At 34.1% G+C, this 25,775-nt stretch overlaps 1 protein-coding gene across 12 annotated transcripts in view; it reads right to left on the bottom strand.

The window, feature by feature from the left end:
- Positions 1 to 25,775, bottom strand: part of LOC105081961 (sodium channel protein type 2 subunit alpha) — an 81,675-nt gene that overhangs the window by 45,827 nt on the left and 10,073 nt on the right. For 4 of the 12 annotated variants that reach the window (XM_074363805.1, XM_074363803.1, XM_074363810.1 and 1 more), the window contains exons 3-13: positions 25,361 to 25,450; positions 24,481 to 24,609; positions 23,819 to 23,910; positions 22,662 to 22,934; positions 19,787 to 19,850; positions 18,103 to 18,244; positions 17,759 to 17,965; positions 16,201 to 16,488; positions 11,362 to 11,709; positions 7,485 to 7,617; positions 2,929 to 3,167 (exon numbers count right to left, since the gene is read on the bottom strand). In XM_074363805.1, the coding sequence (XP_074219906.1) occupies positions 2,929 to 3,167; positions 7,485 to 7,617; positions 11,362 to 11,709; positions 16,201 to 16,488; positions 17,759 to 17,965; positions 18,103 to 18,244; positions 19,787 to 19,850; positions 22,662 to 22,934; positions 23,819 to 23,910; positions 24,481 to 24,609; positions 25,361 to 25,450 (2,005 nt within the window). Of the gene's footprint in view, positions 1 to 2,928; positions 3,168 to 7,484; positions 7,618 to 11,325; positions 11,710 to 16,200; positions 16,489 to 17,758; positions 17,966 to 18,102; positions 18,245 to 19,786; positions 19,851 to 22,661; positions 22,935 to 23,818; positions 23,911 to 24,005; positions 24,098 to 24,480; positions 24,610 to 25,360; positions 25,451 to 25,775 lie in introns of all 12 variants that reach the window. The other 8 variants (XM_074363804.1, XM_074363809.1, XM_074363813.1 and 5 more) reach the window with 6 other exon arrangements.

Below are 25,775 nucleotides of genomic sequence, written 5' to 3'. Positions count from 1 at the left end.
TTTTCCTCTAAAGAGTATTGATTTTTGTGCTAGCAGGCAGCTCAATTATAGGTTGGCCAACTTGAACTTATGGTAGCTTGGTTTAATACTTAACTAGGGCACAGCTATTTTGGTTTGCTCTTTGTTCTAGTTGAATCTTCTGGTTCTCTGACATAGCCTTTACTCCTTAAGTATAATCCATCTGGGGCTTCAAAGGAAAGTCCAAGGACTCTGCCCAATTTCTCCATCTTGGTCAGCTTTGAATTCCAAACTCTGTTGGGAAGTATTCCCTTCTGTTTTATTTTTTGGAAGAATTTAGGAAGAATTGGTGTTAATTGTTTAAATACTTAGTAAAATTCACCAGTGAAAATATCTGGGCCTACACTTCCCTTTGTGGGAACATTTTTTGATTACTAATTAAATTTTTACTTGTAAATTTTTTCAGATTTTCTACTTCTTTCATCAGTTTCAGTGGTTTATTACTTCTAGGAATTTTTCCATTTCATCTAGGTTATCTAACTTATTGGCATAAATTGTTTATAGTACTCCTTACACTCCTTTTTTATTTCTGTAAAGTCTACAGTGATGTCCCTTCTTCATTCTCGATTTTAGTAATTTGAGTCTTCTCTCTTTTTTTCTTGGTAATTCCAGTTAAAAACTTGTCATTTCTGTTACTCTTTTCAAAGAATCCTTTTGAGTTTGTTGATTTTTTTCTAATGTTTTCCTATTCCCTATTTCATTAATTTCCACTCTATTCTTTATTATTTCTTTTCTTCAGTGAGCTTAAGCTTTAGTTTGCTCTTCTTTTTCTGGTTTCTTAAGATGAAAGTACACATTATGGATTTGAGATATTCTTTTTTACTACAGGCATTTATAGTATAAATTTCTCTCTAAGCACTGTTTTAGCTACACTTTGTAACTTTCAATTTTGCGTGTTTTCATTTTCATTCATCTCAAAGTATTTTGTAATTTTTCTTGTGATTTCTTCTTTAACCCACTGGTTATTTACAAGTATGTTTTTAGTTTCCACATATTTGTAAATTTTCCAAATTTATTTCTGTTTATTGATTTCTAATTTCATTCTATTTTCGTGAGAAAAAGTACTTTGTATGATTTCAAACCTTATAAGTTTAATGAGGCTTGTTTTATGACCTAACCTATAGCTTATTCTGGGGAATATTTTATATGCACTTGAGAAGAATGTGAATCTTGCCTATGTATCTTCTACTACTCCAAGATTCATTTCAAATACAGATATTATTTTCTTTAACACATAAGAAAAGACCCACTATGAATTGTCCATTTGTTGTTTATGTCTTTCCAGCATCTACTCCCTCTTCTTCTAGTAATGGCAGACCTAATTTTTTTCTTCATAACTGTACTCACTTACTCTGTCCAATGATGAGACAGGTTCTGGTTTGGCCAAATAGGGCATTCTAACCTTAGAACCAGGTTAACTGCCTGGCTTAGAAATGGTCATGTAACTCCAACCAGGCCAATGATATTCAGTTCTTGGTCGTTTGTTAAAATTACTAGTTAGGACACACAATCCCTCTGCTTAGGGAGCTGTGTTGGTAGGATAAAAGTTAGTAGAACTTTGCCATCAATAGAACACCTAGCCAGAGATGAAAGAAACATATCGGGGGGAGAGTTAGCAAGAAGCTGACTCCCAATGACATTGACTGAAAACCTGAATCTAGCCAGATTAAAATCTGGAGGAGTGCCCAAATGGACTTTAGTTACCTGAAGTAATGAACTGTCTTTATTTTTGCATAAGCCCATTTGAGTTGTTTCCTAATACCCACCTTCATAAAGCTTCCTTTCATCCCTTGTTCACTTTTGAGAAATAATGTTGAAGAGATTCCTATATAGGTGAAAATTTGGACTAGGTAACGTTATTGTCCTTTCCTAAAGTTCTATGATTTTTGACCACAGCTTAAAATAGTCTCTGAAATATCTTTCAGAGTATCTGATATAGTATTCAGAGCTTCCATAGCTCTGTCAGTTTCTCATGGGTACAGTTTTCCCCACTGTATAATGGAGACATTCATAGCATCTGCCTTAGGACTGATTTTATGGGAACCAAGGGAAAGATTTTATGTAAACCATTTAGTACAGTGCCTGGTACAAAGTAAGTGGTCAGTATATGTTAACTTAATCAGTTAAGACCTATCTGGACTATAATTTTAAAAAATAGTGGTTACTTCAGAGCCTAAAAATATTGTGTACTATACTTCAGAATATATTATTTACTATCTATATATAGCCTGTTTATATGTTTATTTATTAAGTTGGGAGGTTTATGAGAACTTAATAAGCCTCTTTTATTGATATTAGTAAGTTTTTGTTCCTTGACTTTATTAATTTTGTTTCTTTGTAAAAGAAACACTTTGATTTCTGTCACTCTACCATGTATCCAGTGAATGTTAATACAAAATTTTAAATAAAATATATGAAAAAATTCATCACTTACAAATTCCTAAATTTACAGGACAATTCAAACAGAAATAATAACCTCTATATGATATTTCCTCTCCCAGAAATCCATCTTCAGGTATGTACAAATGGTATTTCAAAATTATCTGACTTGGCATATTTTATAATTTGTTTGGCAAATGTAGACATGTCTAAAAGAATCTATTTTAAATACCTGAGGAATACATCAGGGTTTTATCATAGACCAGTGTCCTCCTTAATTCATAATAATCTTCCTAATGAATGGGCAATTTAAATTTAATTATAAATCAAATTATACATAAAATCTTTGAATCTTTTCCACTGCTTAATTGTAGCAATATATTTTTGTTATTAAAAAAGTGATGCTAAACTTTTTCACTATCCAGGTATACATGGCCAATTAATTCATATTTAGTTTAAGAGTGATATGTGAAGTTCATTAAGGCAATCATGAACTCTTTCAACAGCAGAGAAACCCTTAGTGAGCCTTACCAGGTTCCCAACTGACAGCACACTGCTGAACTGCTCTGTCATGGGATAGTGCTCCATGGCCATGAAGAGGGTATTTAAGACAATGCAGATGGTGATGGCCAGGTCAACAAATGGGTCCATCACGACCAGATTGACGAGATGTTTCACTTTTAGCCATGGCTTACAACAGTCCCAAATCAAACACGTGTTAGCAAATTTATACCAGCAGGGTGGGCATTTCTGTCTGGATTCTTCAAGTTCTGGAAGAAAAAATTTAGAATACTTATGAAAACTGCTTACTTCTTATTTAGCAGACTTTGGTTTAAATTGAAAGTAATTTTACAAAAATCTAAAATTGTTAAAAGGCATTATAGGTTAATCTAATGGTGGAGCAGAAAAACACTTAGAATGGATTAGCTGTCAGAAGTGTGGGCACAGAAAGGCTAGGAAGCATTTCAAATTTATCTTGGCTAAACATAATTTCCAAGATTCTATCTACAATTTAAACTGATAATTATCTTCAAGGCTATCAGAAATTAATGGGTAGGACTTATGTTAAGTATACTTAAAGCTTATCTATGTTCCAGATAGAGCAAGACATATATTATCAAAGAACTCCTCTTGGGAGATGTCTTAAGAACCTTTATCAGTCTTGCTGAATCTCAGTTTCTTGGATTAGATATGTTTTACTGGATATTTTAATGAGATAGCTTTGTCAGTGTCACCAGTCTTAATTTTAATTTTTTAAAGCTTTTTAAAGTTTCTAGTTATGCCCATTAGATACAGGCCTGTATATTAAACTCAACAAGATTCCTTTTCTCTACATTTCTTAATTTAATTAGGGGGCACAGAAGAAGAGGAACTATCCATCTTAAGAAACTGAGATATTCATGGTTTCATAAAATGGGACTTATATACTGCTGGTAAAATATGAGAGGATTTTAGGTGGAACATATGTAGAATTCATAAATTTTCATGGTATGCATTTATTTTAATGTATTAAAAATATATAACTATCATATCAAACCTAGTATATAAAATTTCATACTAAAGTACATTTATTTTAGAAAAAATTATGATGATTTCAAGAATTTCAAGTAAATAATAGGAGATTGAAGACAGAAATGCACAGATCTTTAAAGTGATACTGAAAACTCTGAACCTTAGTAAATACTGGCAAAGAATTTGGGGGAATTAGGAAGTGGGAAATTATCTACTATCTTCCTTTGGCATGTTCATCTCTTAATCAACTCTTGAGTGGGAAAGGATGCAGAAGTTGTTGTTTTCTGCCAATAGCATCACTGCACATTCTTTTACCTCCTCTGTCAAATATGAGAACACCACTTATTAGCACTAAAATAGAGGGAAAGATTCTTTGTTCATCCATAGCATAGTTGACTCTGGTTGGTCACTTAAGGATTACTACTGTGGCAACTGAAATATCCCTCCAAACCTGGTACAGTTTACTAGGAACTGAACTTTTTAAAGGAGTTTATGCAATGGACAAATACAACTATAAGTAGTGAGTTTTTTGCTTTGCTGATAAACACTGACTACTAACTAACTTTACCACTTCCCTAAAGCAAATTAATTTTCTGATTATTTTTAACAGAATTTCATTACAGATAGATTCTTCATTTGTTTCTTTAGATATTGAAATTCCTAAAGCACCCAGTTTATTTCCATTTCTCTTATGTAACTTTGTAAACAACAAAGAATAGTTGAGTTGTAAATCAGAAGAAAAATATAAATTTAATTATTATGCAGTGTTTTGTAGATGCTCTTAAGACTCCCAAATAAACTCATATTTATACTAAAGGTAAAAAGACATTATCACTTACAGTAAACAACAAAAAAGAATTTAAAAAAAACTCTTTGTGTATGTAGTGAGAATAAATTTTTTTTAAACACTACTTGTAGTTCAGTAGATAAAGAGAAGCAAACAGAAACTGTGGGAAAAAAATAAATCAGAGAAAAGTTCAAAAGGGAAAACTCAGCCAATGTTGCTCTTCTTGACATCAGGAGAAAGCGGAGCAGAGTTGTTAAGTTCTAAAATAAAATCATTCAATTATTCATGCTAAAAAAAAAGAATCTCACATTTTGAAACAAAACAAAGCACTCAGGAGAGAACTACAGCCATGTCTCCATTATTCCTGGGTAGGTTATCCCCACTGAGAATCATTTACAGCCCGATTTAGATCTTTGGCTGGCTCCCCTCAATTCCTCAGGAGTTTCTCACCTCACCTTCCCATCATATTTCCCAAGGACGTAACAAGGAAATATTTCCATGGTTTATGTATTTTAAATGCTTGAAAAGCAAACAATTCATTTTTGCTTATCTCCTGCAGTTTCATTAAGTAGGAGGCTATTCGTTACCCTGGACAATGGAGACCTAGCTGTAGTTCAAAAGAAGGAAAACAAAAGTTGCCAGCCTGGATCAATAAGCCTGGTTCAAAAAAAAGGAGAGGTGAACTAAACTGTGATTAGACTTAGAAGAAAGGATCCCCACATAAACAGATTATGTCAACTTAAGACACCTTTTCACCATTATCACAAACAGAAAAGGACTATATTAAAGACAGTTCTAGTTGCACATATGTATTATGTATTGCTAATAGCCAGCCTTGGTCAATGCCACATTCAAAGTGTTTAGATAAAATTGAATAAAGAAAAGTATGCTTTTCATTCTATATACCAATGGAAAAACAGAATGAAAACTCAGCCATTGTTCCTCACAAAAATGTAAAGTTAAAAGCTTTGCAGATGTTAAAACCAAACACTCAGTCTTCTGCTTCCTGAGTTACACTTATCTCTAGGACATCCTTTTCATTCTAAGCAATTCCATGAGGTACATTTTCATGGAGGGTGATGCGGGTGCTCTCATTTTTAACTCCATATCTTAATTAGTGGACCAGTCCAATCTTGTGGTGGGCTGTTTTTTAAGTAATTTCTTAAGTTAGCTCAAACTTAATGCTATCAGAAGTGCAAAGTAGGACTGTTGATTTAGACTTACCCTGTCTCCTTCTCTGCTTCTTGCTTTAGGGAGCAGACATGCTGCTGACATCGGTAGCAGAACCACTGGCAGCTTCCTCTCAGTGGTTTTGCTATGGCAAGGAGCAGAAGACCAGAGAATCTTCAAAAGATTTACCTGGAGGGACAGGGAGGAGCAAGCTACTGGCAGCTGGGGGGGAAAAAGGAGTGCAAGCTAATGCAGGCGAGGTTGGGGAAGAACGTACTGAGTTTAATATTCCATAGGAATCAGTGAAAAGATTTCTGATATTGCATTAGGACATTACGAAAATTGGGTCCTGTAGTAACGGACATGGCCATCTACGCTGTGAGATTTTCCTGGATGTGACTTTTAGGCTTTTGGTACTTATATTATCATGAGATCTTTGTATTCAGACTAGAAAAGAATTATTCCAAGAATCTTTCCAATATCAAGAGGAACCATAACTAACAGTAACAAAGCATATGTACATGCTCGTTGGTTCTTTCATTCTCCACTTTCTTTTTCCTCTTACACATCTATATACACACACACACTCACACACTTGGGAGGGGAAGAGAAGAAAGGGGCTGTAAAAGAGGAAGGGAGAGAAGGGAAAAGGAGGGCAAGGGAGGAGGATAGAATATATTTTGTATGAAAGCATTTTCCAAGTCGTTGAAGTTGATAGTTGATGTTTGAATTCACTTACAGTATGAAAAGGTACAAACATGTGAATTAACAAACCAACAATAAAACAACTAATAATAACATTTATTGACTGCCTTCTGCATGCCAGGTGCATAAGTGCTTTATGTATGAGGCCTTATTTAATCTTTACAACCTTATCCTAAACATTATTATCCATACCTTACTGATGAAGAAACTAAAGTATAGAATCACAAACTAACACACAGAGCCAATAACTGATCACAGATCAAGCTGTCCCCAAAGTTTTTATTTTGGCGTTAAGATTCAGACCTCTAAACATTATATTAACTATTCAGGTATAAGCTGTAACCAAAGAGAAAGCTGATATATTGTAATACTCTGGTCAAAGAAAGGCGAAAGTAGTTCTACAAAATTTTGAAAACTTTGCTTCAAAGAGGTTAATATCAAATCCTAATTCACATTTTAAAATTTATATTTCTGGTTAAATTGAATGATTTTATAGCTTTTATAGCTCATGTTATAATATAATTAATTGTATTAATTACAGTTAATACAAGCAGTATTGTATTAAGCAGGTAATACAATTCAAATGGGTAAGCGTCACTATAAAAATAAGCATTTATCATTACACTCCTTTTAATGTCATGCACATAACAAGGTTCAACAGTTTAGAACTTAATCTACAAAAGTGGTATTCCAAGTATACTTTGAATTTGCAGTAGCTTCCTGGAGGATAAATGTAAAAATCTATGAGACCACAGAATCCATGTGTTGCACACGGATTTTACTTTTATTTAGTAAAAGACATAATGATGACGTGGTATCAAGTCAGGAAGAATTATCTTGGAATGTATGGAATTTTTTTGCCATCATTACCAAAGCACCACCAAATAATTGTGCTATAAGATTTTTGACATACCTTCCATGGTGTTGGTCAATATACTAGCCATGCTCATTGCTCTTTGCCTTGCTGTAGGATCTTCCAGCAGATCCATGGAAACATGATAAGAACTGGACCGTCTCTTTCTTATTTCTGTTTCAGTAGTCGTGCCCTAAAAATAAAATTTCATATGAAATAACTATTATTTTTAAGGGCAGCAAAATCCAAAGTTGTTCCTGTAATAGGAACTTCTTAACTAAATGTTTAACTAAATGTTTACCATGCTTTCTCAGACGTGAACAGCTCATTAAGACATTGCTGGAATCATCATTCTTGGGAAGTGTTTGAAAGCCCATTAGATTCTCAGCTTTCAGGGATGCCTGGGTTTGTGATTAAGATGGACTTTCCTAATTCCTGCATCTTGGAGCTCTGGGTTAGAGGGATCATACCTATTATTGGATAGATAACCTTTTCGCATGTCAGCCAGTCCTCTCTAGGAGTACATACTGAAACACATCACTTCTTGATTTACTCACAGGGTGAGTTATTAGATCTTTATATATGTATTCATGTGGTTTAATGTACAAAAAGAATTGTTAAGCTTTCCCTAATAAGCATCAGTAATAGTTGTCCTAAAATATGAATTCCACTTGTAAAATGCTTTTATTCATTATAGACAGGTAACATTTCCCAACTTCCTTAATAATAAAACTAAATTTTAGAAGTAATCTACAATTTTGTCTTACACTTAGAAAACAACTTCATCCACAAAACAATCCATCCTTGTCACTGAAACTCTGATTTGAGGCAAAACATCAAGTTGTGGGGAGGGCTGATTTTTAGCAATGATGTAATGACTTTCTACTACAAAATAGAGTCACCAGAATTTCAGCATAGGTAGAAATTTATTCCTACTTCAGGAGATCAAACAATGAAGTTAATTATCACAGGGGGAAAAAAAGGGCAAAACTCAAGCATTTCAAATGCTTAATAATAAATAAGAAGTCACTTTCAGTTCTCTGAGGATTTTCTTTATTTCTAAAATAGCAATATGAGTCTTGTTCATCTACTTAATTGTGTTATGAGTGGTAAAAATTATTTTTTATTAACCTGTGTACCTCTAATGCATATGTATTCAAAAGCAGAGTTTCCACTCAATTGATATGATTGTCATTAATAGGGATAACATTCATAAACATCATTCAAAATTTAATTTTACTGTGAAAGAGAAGTTAAGTTAATGAGAAAAGAAATAACCCCTCTCTCAAACTAAAGCTCTTTAAACCAAAAAGTAGTGTCTCAGAATTTAAAATATTTTGCCTCATCAGAGAAAGGTAAATTTTAAAGGAAATAATGGAGTTGCTTAAAGAGATCATCTAATCCCTTCTGTTCTATGCAAAATTATATGTGTAATCCTAGATCTCATTGTTAGCAATAAATTCCAAAACCTCTAATGATATTACCAAGGAAATTCTTTCTTAAGTCAAGTTGCTTCAGTTGAATTTATGTGTAGAGTACAGGATAGTGTGTGCTTTGGAAGGTGGCATTTGCTTGCAGCTGTTTATGTTCTCTTCTCATTCCCTTCTGCAGTTTCTCAAAGCCCCTTCTTTGGTCTGCACCTTCAGCTCATGCTGCACTACAGTGCAGTACTCTGCTTCACAGCACCTAACTGCAATATTGACGATGGACATGAGGGAGCAGGAAATAGAGATCACACTAGGTTTGTTTCAAACTGGCCTGAATTTGCCTTCAGAGATCTACCCCACTCTCTCTGATAGGATAGGAGTTTTGTGGTAATAATTGATAACTGCTAAATATTTTCTGGTAGACTGACATTCTTTTTGTATTTATGCAAAGAAGTTGTGGATTTGTTTCTTTTGACTCACTTAATGTTAATCCAGATCAGTGATACTCATACTTTGCTATATGTAAGAACCTTGTGGGATGCTTGTCAAGGAAGATTACCTGACTTTGTTCTCCTTGGCCTTTTGGTCTGAGTAAGACTGAATGGCCCCGAAATCTCCATTTATTTTTCTTAAATCACTTTATTGAGAAATTATTGACATGTAAAATGTCATGTGTGTGTGTGTGTGTGTGTGTGTGTGTGTGTGTGTGTGTATACACACACAACTTGATGAGTTTGGGGTTAAGTATACACTCATGAACCATCCTAACCATCAGACCATAAACACTTCTATCATATTCTAAAGTTTCCTTCTACCCTTTTCATTGTTGTTGTTGTTATTTGGGGTAAGAACACAACATAGCATCTACCTTCTTAGCAAATTTTAAGTTTACAATTTGGTACCATTAGCTCTAGGCACTCTGCCATACAGTAGATCTCAAGAACATATTTATCTTACATAACTGAAACTTTGGACCCTTTGGCCATCAAACTCAGAAGCAGAGAGTAAAATGGTGGTTGTCAGAGGTGGAGGGAGTAGGAAATGAGGAATCTTCATTTTAAGAAGATCCCAGGGAATTCTGATATAAGTAGTCTGAGGGTGAAATACATTTTCAGAAACACTGAATTAAACTGAAAGTACTTGTTTCTTAGCCATCTCTTCTTTTCCATTTTAAGAAAAATTTAAAGAAATTAATAGGAGGTAATATTACAATATGGATAGAATGCAGGTTCAGTAACCAGTATACCCAGGGTCAAATCCTAGCTCCACCATGCACAGGCCTCAATTTCCTCCTCTGTAAAATGGGGATAATATTAGTAACTACAATAAAGGGTTGTTGTGAGGATTAAAAGAATTAAAATGCATGTAAAGTGTTCTGGATAGTTTGTGGTACATAGTTAACTATGGTTATTTTTTAAGAGGAGTTGATATTCCCTCTGCATTTTTCCAGGTTCCTTCATAACAAAGTTCTAATTTTTTCATGATTTGATCTGCCTCCAAGATACTTGGACATTCTGGGAGAAAGTCATGGGGAGAGGCCATGCAAAAAAGTGAAGAAGACAATGGCTATTTCTATAATCCAAGGTAAGACGCTCCTCTATTAGGTGACTGAAAGCCGACTCCATATGATTTTAAGGCGGCTTAAAGAGCTTGTCCAACCATAATGAGTGGAATCGTGTAAAAAAAAAGTCATTCAAAGAAGATTTTAATAGGATTCAAACTATAAAGTACAACCAAATGACATTGCTTGAATATTTTTATATAGGCAAATGAAATCTTATTTAATACCAAAGTTAAAAATCACCTTATGCTTTACAAAGGAAATGTCCCTGTAAGTGTCTGGCATTTAGTTGAAACCCTTTTCCATATGCATGGTTTAGGGCCACTATGTTTATAAAAAGAATTAATGACAGTAATATAAAAACTAAAATCTGCTTTAAGAATTACAACACATGACTTTAGCAGGTAGTTGAGTGGCTTCTTTACCATACAAATGTACAATGGTCATCTGAGTGGGTGCTAAAAATGTTACAGCACTCTGACCTGTCAAGAAGAAGGATGTTGCATTGTAGGATTTAGATGTACTTAGTAATACTATCTACTTCAAGTGGCAGTATCAAGTTCCCCTTTTAAAGGAGCAGAGATAACAAGATCCTTAAGATGAGTATTTATATTTCTTCTTGCATTTATTCTGCTTATATTTATTAAACATAATACATGATAAATTGTTGCTATACTTTTTGGCAAGTTTCATACTGTAGTAGCAATGATGAAGGGATACTTCTAATTATTCTATGATACCCAACCTATATTTTTAATTAACTTGTAGAAAAGTCTGAATGAAACAATTTGACAATATAAGTTCATAATTTGATTAAACCGATCCCCCGCCTCCCACCACATCTGAACAATAGACTTAGCAAAACTTACACATGTGGAAATGGAAAACCATTTCCACCTGCACCAGCCACAGCTCCCTTCCCACCAGTTGCAGGTTCCACTGGCCTCACCTCTGGCAGGAGCTGCCCAGCAGGAGATGTGAGGGCAGAAGGGCCCCCGACCAGGGAGACCACTCCATTGCAGTCCACAGCGCTGTGCATCTTCCCGTTCATGGGCAGAATGGGGAGCACCCTGGAGGCACGGCTGGCCTGGCTGACGTTGCTGTGGCGCCGCTCCCCATGTCTGTGTGGCACAAACAGAGAGTCTCTTCTGCTGTCATTGTCTTCAAAGGTACTGTGCTCATCATCGGCAAAGTCATTCTCAGAGCCGATATCCTTGGCTCGACCTCTGAAGCTGAAAAGGCTCGCCCTACTGTTGCGTCTTGGAGAGAAAAGGGAGCCACGGATGCTCAATAAAGACTATGAATAACAAGAAAGGAAACAAAAAGCAGATGAACACATTTAAGAGTTGGTGCCCTCAAAAATAAGTCTTGACCCAATGTTTCATAGTTGTTGACTTAACCTAAGACAAGTCATTGGACAGGTAGAATCAAGGCCCCCGTGGTAGCTGCTGGTGGGGTTCTGGCACTTTCTACTAGGTCCAGCTCTTTTGTTTTGCTTTCCCTTTTTCTCCCTTCCTTCATTTTCATCTTCTGAGCTCTCATTTTCTGCCATTTTCTCCCACTTTACCTGTGACTTAAGATAGTCAGAAGTACTTCTCAAGACTGTTTTGTCTCATTTCTGGAACCTAGAACTGAAATTTTTGCCAGACCCTTCTCTAGAAGCTAATCTCATCTAGCAATCCAATGAAAAGCAATTAAGTATACAACTACAATTTGATCCTTCAAAGACAAAAACATACCAGTCAGAGCTCACTAGTGACCACACCCTGATGCAGAGGAAAAATAAAATTAACCTTGCTAGTAGGTCTGTTTAATTATAGTATAAGGAGCAGTTTCTCCCCTTTCCTTTGTATATTTTATAATGGTCCTTATGAATAATGTAAACAAATCAATCTGAAAGAACTGTATGATCCATTCCCTGATTTTCACTCTTCTGTCCATCTCAAGAAATCTGAATAGCACCATATTTACAAAAACCTGGTTTTCACTAAGTATCTGGTCACAGTCATTTAACAGTTTTCTAGATGGCTACAATGTCATTGCCATTATTCAGTTTACTTTGATTATTAAGCATAGTAGCACAATGAATGCCTGTTTATTACTAGTCTACTTTTCCAGCCTCACTCTAATGAGCACTTGTTTCTGCTTGTCCAATATCCATTTGTTCTTTTTCTGTTGACAGTACCCTGTTTATCTCCAAGAAATGCTCCAAGACCATGACCCAGGCCTAGCCGGTGAGTGTATTCTGTACCTCTGGCCATCAAGAATGGTTTAAAGATGGGTAGGGGTTAAAGATGACTGTCAACAGTCATCTCTTTCTTTTATAATTGTTGAGAAAGAGGTGCATTTTCTATTGGGGTTGCTAAAAATACTGAATATAAGTTTAAAGCTATTGTGGGCATCTTATCACCCTATTGGAGGAACGTGGTGATACGGAGAAATACTTGGCCACGATAGCATGTTTTTGAGCACTTGGATCCAGCCATGCCTAAAGCTAGTCATCCACATTATTAACATAATCTAATCCTCTTTTGCTTAAGCTAGCTTAAGTTGGATTTCTATGATTATTAGTAGAATACAAACTTCATCATTTAAACATTACTAGTTTCATCTTTTTCTCTCTAAAGGATTTGAAGCTAACTAAAATTATTATTTCAAACCTATATATTTTTACATTCCCTGAATAATAAGTATGCTTTTAACTTCCTTTTCTGGTTAAAAAAAATGATTTTCTCAATGACATCTATAAACATCTATAAAACATCTATAAGCTTTAAACACTATCCTATGTTATATGATCTTATTCATTATTTACAGAGGGAAACACATCTAAGAATACTGATCTGCTCCCCCAACAGAACTCATTTCTTTTTTTCTTGTACCCATGGTTTTTATAAGTATTTTTTTAAACCTCTCCTACATAGCCCAGTTTCTTTCATGTCTCCTTTCTGTCTTTTCATAAGGGACTTCAAATTAGTTATAAGGACATAATAGTTAAGGAATTTGTGACCTACTGGTTATCATTACCTCAGAAAGTGAGGCAGACAAATGCTTGATAATAAGAAATAAAGTAGAAATTATGTATATGTACCACTCTTAGTAAGATTTTATATTTTAACTACAAGTACGCCCCTTAATTAGAGCCAATAGAAAGGTTGGAGACAAATAAGTTATAAAATTGCACACAATGTTTCTCAAAGTTCAAAGGTGAATTATGCCACTATGCAAACTATGAAAGAGCATAGTTTACATGTGGCACTCAAATGCCATGCCACAAATAGAGAATGGACGATAAGAAAAATCTGCCATACCAAATCAACCTCTAAAAAATCCTAGTTTATCACAAATACAGAAGGAAATAATAACTTAAGAAGGTCAACAATATTTTATAAAGGTTTCAAAATAAAATATCCAGATTGTCTTGAGATATGATTAGAGATTATACTCTTGGCTTCCTTCCTTCCCCTCACCTACACTAACAAGTCATGCTGAGGTTTAAAAAATATTTCATCAAATCCACCTCCTCTACTGAGAAAATTATAATCTTGTGGTAATAGCATACATTATATTTTTTTCAATATGAAAGTAGAAATGGTTACCAACACAATCACCTTTCTGTCATGTCACTACAAAACAGTAGTTTTTAATACTTTTGGGCCTTGGGCCCTTTAAAAATCTAACAAAAGCTGTGGACCCTTCATCACTGTACCCAGGTTAAGAACTTGGCTCGCTATTTTCAGTATTACTTACAGGGTCCTACAAAGTGAGATTAGTATGATTTCAGGATTCCTCCTTTCCTCCCTCCCTTTTTTCCCCTCTCTCTCCATTGCCTTCTCCATCTTCTTAGTTACTTGTTTGACTACTTCTTTATCAGATCAAAAAAAAAAAAAAAACTCTTTAGTTCTATTTTTATACAAATCCTGCTTCAGAAACAAATATCAATTTGAGCCAGATATTACACGTTGTGTATATCAGTGATCACCTATAATGCCCACTAGAAGTAGAGGTTTTAAGATGACAGTAGGAGGAAATGTTATGTCTTTGAACAACATTTACAAAAAAAGGTGGGATTGAACCTAACATTTTCAGGCTTTACTATTTTGCCTATAATTAGTTCTACTGGATTTGAAATAAAGCAAACTGGAATAATTCTGTGGTATCAGTTGATTGGCAGTTTTAAATTTAGGTAGTTTTTCCTCATGTTACCTACTTTCCTTCTTTCCTCCCTCCCTCCTTCCCCTTTTCCCTTCCTTCAAAATGACCAATGCCATAAAAAGGAGATTTTATTTTTTAAAAATTCATATTTATTAAGATTAATATCTCCACTAATAGAATCATAATGATGTGGCAACAATATGAATAAGGTGAATAAATGTTGATATCTATTTAAAAACAAATTTGATTTCAAATTTGACTTCAACCCCACTAATCCTTTAATATATCCTACCTTATAATGTTATCTGAACTTGGAGTGAATCAGGCTGACCTATAAAAATTTTATATGTATTAAACACAGGTTATATGAGACTGTAAACTATAAAATGTACAAAGAGCATGTATAATCCTAAATATATGTATCTTTTTAAATGAAATCAAATTGTAAATTTCCTCATCAGTTTTTTAAGGATATTCTTTCCAGTCAACCTGATACAGTGGAAAGTTTAACAGTTTCAGTGTCAGGCTAAGTTTGAATGCCACCTCAACCTTTAATAACTATATGGCATTTGGCAATTATTTAACTTCACTGAGCCTAAAAAATAGTTAAAACACTGTTATTCAAGGCTGTTAACATTAATTATGATAGAATAAAAAGAAAGCCAAGCACAAACAGTCACTCAACAAATACCAGCCTTCCCCTTCCCTTCACATCTGCAGATTGGGGATGGAGATTATAGGGCTGTAGTGAGGGGTGTAATGAGTTTATACTTCAAGTAGCAATGCACCACAAAGGTGTCAGCCATTATCACTGCTATAAGTGCTGTTCAAGTTGTTACTGTTAACTGTATGGACATTAAAGTTTCACTACTGAGACACTGTATTTCTGGTAATTCTCTTGGTAAATTTCGAAGAAAATTATGGATCCTAAATTTTGAAGTTTCAGCAGCCTGTGTTGGTACATAAGCCAGAAGCATCCAGTGAACATTTTCTGCACTATATAAATCAAGGTATTCTTTCCAAGCAAGTCTCATTAAACATGAGACACAGATAATCAAGTGCAATTAAACACAGCTGTTTATTTAGTGTCATAAGTCTTCCTTAGTGTATCTCTAAGAATTTTGGTTACACTTATAGAAAAATTTTGCTTCGGTTTCCCTTGAAACAAGGACATAAAGAATATTTGCCTCATATGAAGTTTGCACATTGATGGGAACAACTGTACAGATGGACTGGCAGAATCACTCTTTACTTCTAAGAAACTGCCACTCAGAAAACCCACAGTTCACTGGGTCCACGCATCATAGCTAAGAAGGGAGAGGAACCATCTGCTAATTATTCCTCATGTGGAAAATTGCCCTAAGATGATTACGAGTCTTTAATGAAACTGCAAAATCACAAGCCTTCCCAAGCCCAGTGGGATCTATGCTCAAAAAATGTTTTCCTGGAATTCCAAAAAGTTGTAAAACTCACAAATTCCTTGAGGTGATAACCAAAACACTCAATGATCATTACCATCCAAAAGCACTATGCCATCCAGGAGGAAGGCAGTTTTATCCTTAACCAAATTCTGGCATATCTTAAAAACAGTATTTGTTATGAAAACACAATTTATATAATCTAATATTTTTACCTGGTGTGGAGAGGAAAACCTCTTTTCATATGTCAGCCTGCTTCCTTCTAAGGAAAACCGGAAACCTTTTCTTCTTATGCTGTCTTCAGATTCAGATTTGTGGACCCCATCTTCCTTCTCTTCTTCTCCAGACTGTTCTTTCTGTTTCTTTTTCTTCCTTCTGTTTTTCAGCTCTTTTTCACTCTTCGAGCTCAACTTTGATGCTACTGAAGAACTCTCTGAGAAAACCCCAATCCCACCAGCACCACTGAAGTCTCTTGATTCAGCAGATGCTGCTGCAGCTGCTGCCTAGAAGGGTCCAAGGGAAATGGTAGCTGTCTATAAACTTTGACAAACACTATCCATGTTTCTGCTTAATTTATCTTTGGTATCGTGAATATATGATCTTGAAAAATTATTCTCCATTCGAGTATGTATTTTGGAAAATAATGCATTGTCATTAGGCCAATTAAAGAATTAAAATTAACAGAAAAGTGGAAGATGATATGTGACTTTGATGAAAATCTTCAAGCTGTGGCCTCACACTATGCTTTCTAATTATCTAATAATATGAACAAGACACTCAAATATCATAATGATTTTTCCTGTGATTTAAAGTATCATGAGAAAGAAAGAATTTAAGAAATAAAGGTTTCCTATTTCAACTTGACCCATCACACTTCCACTTGACAGTGACTTTTAGTGCCACTCTAAATGATTAAATTTAATTCAGTCAAGAATTTTGTTTTAATAAACTTTTCTTCTCTTTGACTTAAAATGGTTATTTCACTAAGAAATGCACAATAAAAACATATTATAGATTGTAAATAAGAAAATCCTAGATCATGTCATCTAAGTGAATTTGTAAATTACAATAGCACTGTTGTTGGAAAGATAACGTTTTCAATATTATTGCTGCTACCCCAGTATATTTTATTTATCTGATCTTTATTACATATTTAGGATACTCAGTGTTAAAAAGGAACTGTACTCTATACCCAAGAAAAGCTGAGTGTAGGCTGTATTATAGAATTTACAGGGTAGTAGGCAAAGAATGTAAAGATTTCACATGTTTATGTACCAGTGTTTTCTTTATGCAAACCACAAACTTGCATTTAAACACTCTTCAAATAGAAAATAAATACTAAATAGGTCTTTATCTTTCCAGACTCTCTGAAATAATCTCATTTTGACTCTGGTTTTCTGACTTTTCCCACCTCTAGTAGCACTAATGAAGCAGCAACCCAAGAGATTAAAATACTTTGATTGAAGGCATGTAGGCCTAACTACTTTGTAAGCTTGAGTGAATCAGGGGTCACAAGGAAGAAAAAATGTCAATAAAGCAATTATAATTCTCCATGTTTGGATGCCATTATTATTGACAGCAAGTAATCATCAAAATAAAATAATAATCTCCTAATAACCAAATAGGTTCCTAACACTTACCAAACACACATGACATGTTTCAATTGTCAATTACCACTGCTGATTTTGTACGCTAAATGCCTCTGATCTTGATGGCGTGGTCAGAGAATTGAGATAAACAAACACAAAAGGGCTCAATGCTTGCTTACTATACCTGAGCTTCTTCTTGTTGCTTTTTTAATTGTTCCAGCATCTGCTGAAATTCAGCTTCCTTCTGTTCAGCCTCTTCCAGCGTTGCTTGATTCTGTTCCTCATAGGCCATGGCCACCACAGCCAGGATTAAATTTATAAGGTAGAATGAGCCCAAGAAAATGACCAGCACAAAAAATATCATGTATGTTTTCCCAGCAGCACGTAGTGTCTGCAAAAGTGGAAGAGATATTTTATTAAATTTTATATAGGATGTTACATGCTCACACTCTAAGTAATAAAGTATTTTATAGCAATTCTATCTCAGTATTTCATGCTTTCCAGAAGAATCATTTTATCTGTTCTCACCAGTTGATAAAGGTTTTCCCAGAAGTCTTGAGTCATGAGACGAAATAGGGACAAGAAAGCCCAGCTAAAGGTGTCGAAGCTTGTGTAGCCATAGTTGGGGTTTCGACCAGCCTTCACACAGATGTATCCTTCTGGACACTGGCTATGATTAAGTTAAAGGAAAGAGAGGAAGTCAGTAACTGCAAGTTTGATAGCTGGCTTTCCTGTTTTTATAGACATCAATGTCTATTTTATATGACATCAGGGAAAGCAGATTTCTCTCACTTTACCCAGTGCTCAATCCAGTACCAAGCAGACTGATTTACATAACAACACAATCTTCTAAATCTATTTATGGATTCCTCTGTGAGTCCTGACTGTTGTTATTATATTTATCACGTCTCATATAAAAGCAATCATATTATGATTACCATCTTCTGGGATTTGTGGACATGAACAGAAAAATAAGTCTACAGGGAAAAATTATAGATTTTCACTGAAGGTGTCTAGAGGCAGAAGTGTGCTTAATGTGGTGGGAGGGAAGAGGGGTGAAGAAAGAATGGGTGGTGGCACACTGAGAGGAATGAATTAGTCTGCAGAATAAAGATTTCATAGTGTAACCTTAATGATCGAGCTGACCTTGCCTCAGTATTGTGCCTGACACTTCTGGACTTCATAATCTCGGGCAAGTTTCCCAACCTTGCTAGTCTTGGAACACCTCGTATGTAAGAAAGGGCTAATAACAGAATCTGCCTCCCAAACTTACAAGCATTGAATAAGATACCACACGTAAAGCATTTAGTATAATACAGACAAGGGGTTAAAATCAGTCTGTTTTACTTATCACTAAGATCTGAAGATAATGGCAGCCCAATCTTTAACCATATGAGCCAAATGCAAAGCCTGTTACTACTGGGAATTTTGCTGCGGGTATTAGTTACTAATGTCCACAATATCATCTTCCACAGAAAGAACATTACTCTTGTTTATGATTCTAAAGTCTCGTCGAATGGAAAAAGGTAACTATTTCTCTGAATTTTCCTCCTAGCTTTAGCTCCAGGTACAATGCTTTTTAATAATAAGCATTCACATGACGCCAATCATAATAATTAAAAGCATTTATTTAGTGCTATAATAGCTATACATTTCATTAATCCATTTAATTCTCATAGCCATCCTATCATTATACTCATTTATCTCGTGTGGAAACCGAGGCAAGGAGAGACGACATTATATGGTAGAGTCCCAGTTTGAATCCATGTAAACTCTCTAGTCTATGTTCTTAACCACTTTGCTAAAATATGCTAGATGTGTACTTACTACACCTTGGATGTTGACATTATCTTCAGATAGCTTACACTTTATGCCATGGGGACTACATTAGCTTATATAGAATATCACACTTATAAAAGAACATGCTTATGAATTCGATTAACTTAAGCTTCTTATGTATTTCTCTCTATTTTCCATTGAACTAATTTGGAAGATTAGCTGTGACCTAGTATGGAAAAATAATTGCTGGGTATGAGTGTGTGAAGGAGGTGAGAATCCACACTTATCCCAGCTATTTTGAGAGTCAGCGTGAAGTGGAATTTATGCAGGGCTCTGAATGAGGAGCAAGCAGGGGCTGGGTGGGTGGGAGATGGCAGGTTACTGAGGCTGATGCAGCAGTGCAGACTGAGACTCAACACCAAACATCACTTACCCAGCATCTGAGCTGTTGCCACAAAGCAGAGCATCATTTTGCCCTTCCAAAAAATAAAAGTGACCTATATAAAAGAGCAAGGAATAGAAAGAATCATTAAAAAAACAAACAAACAAACCCTTGAAACACTCCAGCCATTGTGTCTAGGGAATAAAGCTCACATTTTAAAAAACCAAAATGAAATTGAATAAAATAATAAATATGTGCATGGCTAAATGAAAATATTTTAATAATAACTGAATATTAAACACATGTTAAACCATTTTGAATTAAACAAATGTTTAGAAAATCTGTTTTAAAAAGAGATTTTTTTGTAGGGAATAACTATTGTACCATTTTCTATCAATATTTCTTGTAAATAATTTAAATTGCTTGGGATAATTCAAAAAAGAGCTGCCAAATTAAAGCTGTTTGCTTGGCACAAAAAGTGAGAGAAAGGAAAGCCTTGTTGCTTTTAAATGCTGCCATGAAATAACATTTTGTTTTACAAATACGTTTTGCCTGTACTCAAAATATATTCAGACTTTTTTGCCCTACCAATTTTGACTTAATTTCTTGTGAAAGTGGGCTTATGTGTTTGTTCTTTCTATGATAGTATAAATAACTGTTTTGTTTTGATATTTGGCTTGATTACTTCTTTCAAGATAAACTTGCTTCTTTAGAGATACATATTTTCTAAGTATACCTAGTTATTTACTTTTAAGGAATATCTTGTATATATATAACTTTAATAAGTTACAAAGATGATCTCAGGAAACATACATATGCATAAGCATACATATTTACATATTCACATACGAAAATACACAGACACAAACACATTAAAAGACACACAGATATATATTCCACAAAAAATTTTATGATAGTTTTCAAGAATATTTAAAGCCTATTTATATTCAAGGAATACCATAATATATTATACAGGTCAATATGGGGCATAGTTCTACAAAAAAATTTTAGATCCTTACCTCATAATATATATAAAAAATTATAGATGTTTAAAGATTAAAGACTTAAAGACAAGTCCATTAATATAATATAAGAATACATAGGTTTTCTTTTTAATCTCGAATATATAGGTGGCTGTTTTATATGTAGAATATCTATGTGAAAAATTTTATTATCTCTGAATTGAGAAGTATTATATAAACTTAAATATGGAAAAAAGAAAACAAATTTGATGACTTAATTGCCTAAAAATCAAAATCACTTAGGCATCAAAAACAAACAATAAGAAGAAAAACAGGCTGGAGAATATATTTGCCAATAAAATACAAAATGTTAATATACTTGGTAAATTAAAGAGTTCTTATGAATTTCCCAAAATATAATATCACCTGATAGAAAAACGGGTAAAAAAATCAACAAATAATTCACATTATAAGAAACATATAACTTGCTAATGATACTAATAAAAATACTGTAAATTCTACCACATTAATAACTAAGGAGGATACACTTTTCCTTCTACTAAAAGATTTTAAAATATGATAGTAGTCAATATTAATGTGAATCCAGTAAGATGGCCATTGCTATCACAGGTATATAGTGGTATGATCCCTCTGGAGAGCAATTTGATAGTATGTGTCACTAGCCTTAAATTGGTCATACCTTTTCATTCCCCAAAATTCTATTAATTAAAATATATCTGAAGGAAACAATCAGAAATAGAAAAAAATTCATGTGCAAAGATTGTCCATTGTGCTGTCAATTTATAATATTGATGTATTGGAAACCCCATAAATAATGAAATCATTTGTTTTATTTATTCATTTATCCAGTGAATCTTATCTGTCTAGTATAAATCTTCATAAGAACACTAATTCTTAAAACATTAGTAAGGTAAACAAGGTCCTACTGTAAAGCACAGGGAACTATATTCAATACTTTGTAACAGCCTATAAAGAAAAAATACGGAAATACATATATATGTATAACTGAATCACTATACTGTACAATGGAAACAACACAACGTTGTAAATGGATTATACTTCAATTTAAAAAAAATTAATATAATGTGAGAAGTGATAACATTTCATATGGTTCTAAAAACCACAGCAGATACCACAGACTAAGTATCCCAGTGGAGTACTGATAATCAAGAGACCAGTGGAAGTTGGCTAGCTAATTGTGCATAAAAAGGGAGGGACTTGGACATGCCAATGACAGGGGCTGGCTTCAATGATAAGAAATTATAGTAAAGTACAACGTAAGTATATTCTGATGTCTATCCCTACAATAAAAATCAAACTATACTGATAAACAACTCTCACACAATTACTGCTACCACAGAGATAAACTAGAGTAAGAATATTACAGGGTTAGGTTTTGAGTTTACACTTTCTCTTATCAATAAGTGGCTTGCTGGATTGAGGTTGCTTAACTTTCTGATGAGTACACCAATTCAGATTTCATCCTGGTGAATGGTTTTTCTATTTCCAAATATATCATATGCACTCAGTACATATACTGAGTCAAGCACATAGGGCCAGATTATTCTTCCTGAGTCTTCTTAACAATCCATTTCGGCAAAATGCACTGAATAGTTCAAACTACTGATTTATTTATTAAGATGACTGAAAACTGATTAATGCCTACCAAATAAATATTTTTGTTTATGTAGCATTATATTGTATTGCTTTCAACACTGGTTTTGGAAAATAAAACATTTCCAAATGGTAACTTTTATTATGTTGACTGACAGATAAGGAAAAGTGAGTAAGATATCATTTGATTTCTGTATCACATGTATTAAGTTATCTTAAATTGGTCTAAGTAATCTTGTTCATACCAAAATTGAGACAATTTTCATTATATATATATTTTTAATATTTAAAGGACTAAACAACTTAATGGTTGAAAGAGTATATCTTACTTTTATCTTCAATATAGTCATCCCAGTTAAACATGCTCACTGTCCTATTGAAAGTGGTACCATTCCCATCCAATGAGTTATTAAAAAAGGAGGTGATGTTTATTTCCAAGGAAGAATTATCTGGGGGCCACTGCAAACATTTATTTCTCAGGTTGCCCATAAACAGCTGTAATCCTATTAGGGCAAACACGCTCAGACAGAACACAGTCAGGATCATTACGTCTGAGAGCTTCTTCACCGATTGAATTAGGGCCCCCACAATGGTCTTCAGACCTATAAATAAAATCAAAGGGAGGAATATAAATATATTATGCAAAAGCTACTTTACAGACAAAAACATCATGAGCTTGTCCTGAAAAATAAAGATGTCATGCAGAATGCCAACAATATTAGTTTAATGTTTGTGATTGGATAACATTTTTATGAAAAGCCTGCTAGCTGGTGAAAATGAATGAAAGCAGAATTTGTATGTTCATTAGAAAACTGTGAATGGAAATAAACCAAACGTGTATTTCCAAATATTCCTTAGAGCAAAAGAAATGGTTTTGTTATTCATGCTTAAACATTAACCTTGTGTAAATATTTTGCTTTTATTTGCAGATGTCTTACTCCCTAACCTCTTATTGATTTTTAGAAAAATCTATATGAATAAAATAGTAAGAAATCTTGAAGTAACTGAATTATGAGGTTATATTTTTGTGAATTCTGCAAGCTTGAGTATGGGTTAAAAAAGGAAGACATCTGAAAACTGAGCCCCATGCAGCACTCATGCTATCCCTTGCTTTTTCATTTACCTGCAGTTAAGAAAATTACCAGTTTTACACCTAACTGGTCAAATTTGCTTCAGTTTGAATGCCTTATAGTGTAGCTTCTATGCAGAAAGCTTGATGTTACAGGACGCAAACCATGTAGCCTGTTACTGCAAATGCCTCATGCAAAAACTTGTTAAACTCAAAGGCTGATTTAGAACAATTAATTTTAAAGAAAGCAACTAGTAAAAACAAAGAATCAAATCCATCCAAAATATGATGTACTGATTCTTTCTTTTTTACAAATTTTTTTGCAATAGGTGACAAGCAACAAGGCGTACACACAAAAGCTGTGATTGTAGCACCAATGCTGCTAAACTCAGCCTCGGTGTTTAACCTAGCTCTCACCTGGAATGACTGAAATTGTTTTCAATGCTCGGAGAACTCTGAATGTTCTCAACGCTGAGACATTGCCCAGGTCCACAAACTCTGTCACATATCTGTAATAGGGAGTTCACACACAAACACAATAACAGAACACAAGAAACAGTTGGAGATATAAGGGGCCTACCACCTTATACCAGTTTCTTCTTACCTGGAATTACAGAAATAGTTTTCAAAGCTCTCAAGACTCTGAAAGTTCGAAGAGCTGAAACATTGCCTAGGTTTACAAATTCTGTTACATACCTGTAGAATTAAATCAGAGTTATTCAGAATTTAGGGAAATCTAAGTCGGTCTTTTATCAAGACCTTTTCAACTTCAAAGAGTGTTGCCATCAGATTTCCCAATTAAGAGAAAAATGGCATTATCATCAATCATAATCTCTATTACTTGGGAAACTTATTTTATTGCTTTACAGTTCTAACAGAAATCAAAGCCATATAATTTACTATGATAGTCCTTAATTTCTCCAAAGTGCATAATTTGATTGGAAGAAAAATATCCTAAATTCACATGATAACTAAGAAAAATGCTTGATCTGTTAAGGGAAGCCACCAAGGAGAAATACAGTGTTGGCACCCGCCAATGATTTACTCTTCCCAGATAGAAAATGTATTAAGATACTTACGCAAAAGTAATGACAGTGAAATCCAACCAATTCCATGGATCTCGTAGAAATGTGAAATCTTCTAAACAAAATCCCCTTGCAAGTATTTTTATAAGTGATTCAAAAGTATAAATTCCTGTAAAGGTGTACCTGAGAGAAAATAGCCAAGCCCACATTAAAGATCTAGTAGGTAATTTACATGTACATATCTTAAAGGAGACTTAAACAACAAATACAAATTAAAGGCTTCCATATTGTTCTGTATCAGTCTCTCTATGATGTGGAGCTTAGGTAGAGTTTAAGGAAAAAAGAAACATTACATTCTGAGAGACATTCTCATTGACTGTAACTAAATGAGTATTGTACTTGCTACATTAATTAATTTGAAGACCCAAATAATATGGTTTTATATGAAGATACTATCTGAAATACACTGGCTTTTGGTCTGATTTAAGCAAATAGTTATTAATACAAAAATAAATGAAGGATTTTTATTTAATAAAACATGCATCTTTAAGAGCCATGATATACATTACTAATAAAACATAGAAAGGTGATAGTCATGAGGAAAAGAACATGAAAACTAGGTATAATTTTTATCATCATGCATTAGCAATCACTGATGATCTTCAAAAGAGTATAAGACTCAAAAGGAAGATAAAGGACCACAAGTACTGCAGTCAAATCAGTGCAGTACTTTGAGCAACCGAATGAGCCAGTGCAAGCTTTGTCCTACAGAAAATTAGTGGTTAAAATGAACTTGAATCATTGTCTAAATGGTATGAAGTAGCTAGTATGATTTGCTAAAGAAACCCTGATGAGGTTTCAAGATGTTAGACGCACAATATGAAAGATAAATGGACAACAATATTGAATGACTTTTTTAAAATCTTCTACTTACTCCACATTCTTTGTCCAGTCTGGAGGGTTACTCATGGTCATAAACACACAGTTGGTAAGAATAGTGCACATAATGAGCACATTGAATAAAGTAGAAGAATATCGTCAAGGAAAACAAAGTTCACTGGAAAATTTCACTTTCATACACCATCATATCTTTCACCACCATGAAGTTAGCAGTTTTATGCTCCTATTATTTTATTATTGAGTTTGCTTTTTCCATTTCTGTAATTTTAACAAATTCATATCCAAGCCATGTCAGGCCAAACCATCAACTATTGTGATGCTATTTATGTGTTTTTAGTCATGAAAAACATTAAATGCAAAGAAATTGGTTCACTGGTAAGTAATTTATTGATTTAAGGTTTTTTTTTTTTTTTTTTGAACGGCGACTAACGTGTAAGCTCAGCATGTAT

The sequence above is a fragment of the Camelus bactrianus genome, chromosome 5 (assembly GCF_048773025.1).
Source record: "Camelus bactrianus isolate YW-2024 breed Bactrian camel chromosome 5, ASM4877302v1, whole genome shotgun sequence".
Classification (NCBI taxonomy): domain Eukaryota; kingdom Metazoa; phylum Chordata; class Mammalia; order Artiodactyla; family Camelidae; genus Camelus; species Camelus bactrianus.
This window is presented reverse-complemented; position numbering and strand designations above follow the sequence as displayed.